The sequence below is a fragment of the Eschscholzia californica genome, unplaced genomic scaffold, assembly GCF_041429995.1.
Source record: "Eschscholzia californica isolate CP2 unplaced genomic scaffold, dmEscCali1.0.p SCAF_2, whole genome shotgun sequence".
NCBI lineage: Eukaryota > Viridiplantae > Streptophyta > Magnoliopsida > Ranunculales > Papaveraceae > Eschscholzia > Eschscholzia californica.
In genome coordinates this window covers 26,958,083-26,962,889 of record NW_028238309.1, presented here as the reverse complement: position 1 = coordinate 26,962,889, position 4,807 = coordinate 26,958,083, and the positions used below count along the sequence as shown (strand labels likewise).

At 37.7% G+C, this 4,807-nt stretch overlaps 1 protein-coding gene across 2 annotated transcripts; it reads left to right on the top strand.

Moving 5' to 3' along the window:
- The first annotated feature begins 763 nt into the window (after positions 1-763).
- On the top strand, positions 764-4,219 carry LOC147557187 (arginine N-methyltransferase, putative (DUF688)). 2 transcript variants are annotated; one of them, XM_086658179.1, is made up of 4 exons: positions 764-1,420; positions 1,740-2,842; positions 2,925-3,884; positions 3,979-4,219. In XM_086658179.1, the coding sequence occupies exons 2-4, from the start codon at positions 1,790-1,792 to the stop codon at positions 4,015-4,017; spliced, it is 2,052 nt and encodes a 683-aa protein (XP_086514305.1). In that variant the 5' UTR covers positions 764-1,420; positions 1,740-1,789; the 3' UTR covers positions 4,018-4,219. The 2 variants fall into 2 exon arrangements, with proteins under 2 accessions (XP_086514305.1, XP_086514306.1); XM_086658180.1 differs by having other exon boundaries at positions 1,083-1,420; positions 1,759-2,842.
- The last annotated feature ends 588 nt before the right edge of the window (positions 4,220-4,807 follow it).

Below are 4,807 nucleotides of genomic sequence, written 5' to 3'. Positions count from 1 at the left end.
GTCATCCCACGAGTTTTTGGCGGAGAAGAAGGAAGATGGGCAACTCTCTCTAAATTTTTTTCTTTCCCTCTCTCGTTTGGTGAAAAAGAAAAAATTTAAAACAAAAGCTTTAGTATGGGAAGACAAAGTTAATTGGAAGAACAAATGAAAAATTAGCTAGGGGTGGAGATCGGTGACCTTGTACCTAGAACCGAATCGAAACTGTTAGTGCCGGTTCTGGATCATCATTGCCATTATTGATAAGGTTTTAGACGAGATAGATATTACCTGATGGGAAGTTTTACAGGCAATGCCCAAAGTTGTAAAAGGCAATGTGTATTTCACTACAGACTTGGTCAAAACAAGTTAGCCAACTATGGTTAGATGCAATGTCCATCTTCTTTTTTCTCCGACAGAAAGTCGTCGACCAACAACCACAACCCACAAAAATAGGAAAAGGTATAATTTTTTCTATTTTTTTTTTCAAATCGACAACTTTAATGACTTTGAGAAAAGAAGAATACAACCAGAGAAGAAGAAGAACAAGGGGCGGAGGAGGAGGAAGGGGAGGGGGAGGAGGAGGAAGAAGAAGAAGAAGAAGAAGAAGAAGAAGAAGAAGAAGAAGAAGAAGAAGAGGAGGAGGAGAGATGAAAACGATTTTTTTTAGTTAAGAAGAGATGAGAACGATTTTTTTAGTTAGGGTCGTCATCCCACGAGTTTTTGGCGGAGAAGAAGGAAGATGGGCAACTCTCTCTAAGTTTTTTTTTCTTTCCCTCTCTCGTTTGGTGAAAAAGAAAAAAATTAAAACAAAAGCTTTAGTATGAGAAGACAAAGTTAATTTCTATATATAAATTTTTTTTCATATCTCTCGACGTAGGGAAAATTTGGATGGAGTGTGATTGTAGTGTAAAACAAAATTAACGTGTAACTTTTTTTTTTTTTTTTTGAAGAAATTAACGTGTAACTTATGTAGTTAAGTAAAATGATATAACAGAACCTTTACAAACTCTTTTACACTTGATTTCCATTTTTAAGTTAGGAATCTGCAAGGAATCGAATTCCTAGCCCCATTAGTAGGATACCCCTATCAAAACTTATCAGACACCCCAAACTAGCACTAAGAAACACTGTCCCATTTTTCATTTTAGTTGAAAGATGTCTCATGATCTCATGTATGTAAATGTACTAATCTAGTAAAGAATTTTACAGTCTGGAAATGGGAAGCATAAAAAAACGTACGAATTAGTTTATCCTCCACACTTTTTCTGGAAACTCTCGTTTGTTTCTTTCTTTTGTTCATCTCAAAAATAAAACTGATCTACTCTGTCTCTCACTCACTCATTCTTCTCTCTGTCTCTCTCTCTCTCTTTCTCTCTCTCTACCTTTAACTTTCCCGGCAAAAGAAGAAACTGATTTTTCTAGATCGACGATTCTTTCTCAGGTATTCTTTCCTTTCTCATTCATTTTCCATGTATTTTGAACTTACTTAATTCTGAATTTAATTTCATGATATTGAAATAAATTAGGGATTAACTTTCATATACTACTTGAATAGAAAATTGAGGGTTTTCAATCTTTTCTTTCTTTTTTTGGTAAGCAATTTCGCTTCTTAATTGTAGTACAAACTAGAGAATTTTGTTAGCAATTCAAGTTCTTTTTCCTTTTTAGGAGAATTTTTTCTTTATGATTATTGATGTTTTTAGAGAGAGAGATAGAGTGATTTCGAGAAGTGGGTATTGATAGATTATCTTTGTTTTCAGTTTTTTGAACTTCGATCAGTTGGATTGAACTTTCGTGCTGAAGAAATTTGATGGAGGAAAAACAATTAGATTTTAATGCTCCACTTCTCTCAGTTAGGAGATTTTCATCTACTGGGTCTTCTTCTCCTTCAACTTCTGGTAAAAACAGTAACAAAACTAAGAATTCTTCTCTCTTTCAGAAATCTTCAATTCCTCATTATAAACCCGACTTAAAATCAGGTCCAATTAGAAACCCTGGTGCTGTTCCATTTCAATGGGAACAAATTCCTGGTAGACCTAAAGATGAAGGTAACAGTCCCCAATTTCAATCTCCCGATCGACCTCTAATTGCTCCTAAACTTCCTCCAGGTAGGGTTTTAGAAATTAAGCACAACTCCCCGAACAAAGAAATCGAAAACCCAAATGTAACTAGCCCAAATCTTGATATTGTGATATCGGATCGTCGAAAAATTTCATTTTCGGATGATAATGGTACTAAATTGGAGAGTTTGAAGGAAGGAATGAAGGAAAAAGATGGTTCTGATTTAGAAGAAGATGGGGAGGATGAGTTTATGGATGCACCTGATACATTATCAAGAACCGAATCATTTTTCTTTAACTGTAGTATTAGTGGTTTGAGTGGATTGGATGGTCTGAATGGTAATTCTTCTGAGATGTTCATGCCCGATCCACAAACTCGGGATTTCATGATGGGTCGATTCTTGCCTGCTGCTAAAGCAATGGCTTCTGATTCACCTCAGTATGCTCCGAGGAGACAACCTTCAGAACATGTATTTCGAGAATCCCCAAAACTACCAACGAGAGTGGTGAATGCCGATAGAATTCTTAGACTTCAGTATAAGCCTTATGTTGAACCAGAATACAATGACGTTTCGGGGGATGAGGAAAGTGAAGATGAAGAAGATGATTATGATGATTCAGAGGATTTATCAGCAAAAGCTTGTGGTATATTTCCTCGATTTTGCTTAAGGAATTCTTTTGGCCTTCTAAATCCAGTTCCAGGGATGAAAATTCGGAGCCGGGCTCTAGGGTCTTCTGTTCGTAGGACTAGAACACAGACCATTAGTGCACATTCTGTAAATCAAAATAAAAACAAAAATGAGGTAATGCTTGAACTTCGATTCTTCTTATTGTGGATTTTCATATCTAATCTGTGCCTTAAATAAATTCTTGTCATTTTATCAGAAAAGTTCGGAAACTGCATATAAACAGAAATTGATCAGTAGCCTCAAACGGATTGAGGATGAGAGTAAACTTTCACGAGAATCTTGTCGGACTGATTCTCAAACAACTGATGGGTCATTAACTTATGGACATTCATGGGAGAGTGGAATTTCACCTTACAGGAACGAAGCAAATCAATCTCCCTTTGATGAGGGAGTTGGTTTCCTTGGCACTCCGAAACAAGTTAAGAACTCGAAGGGCAATAGTTTCAGTACATACAGAAAAGGCAGACATGAAGTAATATCCCCTCGGAGCAGTTACCAAGGGTCGGGCTCCCTTAGCCCTATGGTTGAGAAAACCCTATACATGATAGACTCGGTACATGTAGTTGAAACTCAAGATTCTAACTCGAGTTTTTCAGATGCGGCGGAGTTGAAAGATTCCATGGACAAGGGATCTGAGACTGAGATACAAAGTCGAAGCACAAAAGAGATTCCCCTTGCAGAATTATTTCTCCAAGATATCGACCAGGATCAGTTGGATAGTTTGAAGGGAAGAGGCGAATTACAACCAAAATTCGAGGATTTTGGTGACAGTGATTTGAACAGACCAAATCATGGAAATAATATCGATAATACAGAGGCTTTCAGAAAAGATGATAGTCTTAGCGATGATGTTGGTGGGGTATTGGTGTGTTCAAATGTACCCATGAATGGAGATATAAAATATGATAAGCCACAGGCTCTAAACGACGACGGTCGAGGAAATCTTAGTATTGTCCCTTTCCAATCTCCTCTTGATCTTCCTTTACCAAAGTCACCTTCAGAGTCTTGGCTTTGGCGGACATTACCTTCCGTTTCATCAAGAAATGGTGCCCAATTCTCAAGAAAACAGGCTCCTAGGAGATATTCCCTCGATCCCAAGTGGGAGACCATTGTTAAAACTTCTAATGTGAACCATAGCAGTACACGATTTTCTGAGGTAATATTTTTACCCTTTGCTTCTTTAATATTGTCATCTCAATAACAAGTTAACAACGATTTTCACTGAATTAACTTTTCGAGCATTTTGCTAGGAACTAAAAAAGCCTGTACGCCGACAATCGGGAAGTTAGATGGTTCAAAGGTTTTAATGAAGTCCCTCATGCAAACATGCTTGTGATTGGCAGTTTCAACAGGTTCAAGGTCCAAATTTATACCCTTCTGTGTGAGTGTTTAATGATTGAGAAGTATTACATGTATAAATTACAAAATATAGAAGGAATAAGAGGTAGTCGAACGAGAATCAATCTTGGTCGCCATAAGACCTTTTCTTTATTCGCTTCCATCGAAATTGATCTCTTCATAATTCGTTTTCTTGGGGCCGGCTCTTGTTCATCGCCAGGAAGAAAACCCCGGGCCACATTGTGTCGCCTAATGAAAGACAATATCACACATTTAGCTAAGTGGCAGAGATGGTAGTACCAGAGGGTCGTCGATCTTTAAGGATGAGGGAATATGATAGGTCCCACATTGCTTAAAAGGGCCCCGTAGTCTGGCTATAGGTGCGATACCAGTACGTGAGGGGTCACCTCCCCCGGGTCACTTAGTTACACCTAAAAGGGGGATGCACTGGTTGTTGAGTCGGTATAGAGTTGAATTTAAACCCTTTCCATTGTCAGTTGTCAGTTGTCAGTTGTCAGTTGTGTCTTGGATTACTAATACAATTTGATCAAGAAGTTCCTTTGCAAGAAAAATACTGTCCTATAAATGTTCTTAGACAAATCGGCCATTATTCTTGTGACACATCCAGTTTGTATCATTCAATAATTTGGGTCACCAGTTATTGAAGATGCTTTAATGACGTGGAAGTTAATATGCTGAACCCTGTGTCATTCATGTGCATTTAGTTTATACCATCTTTTG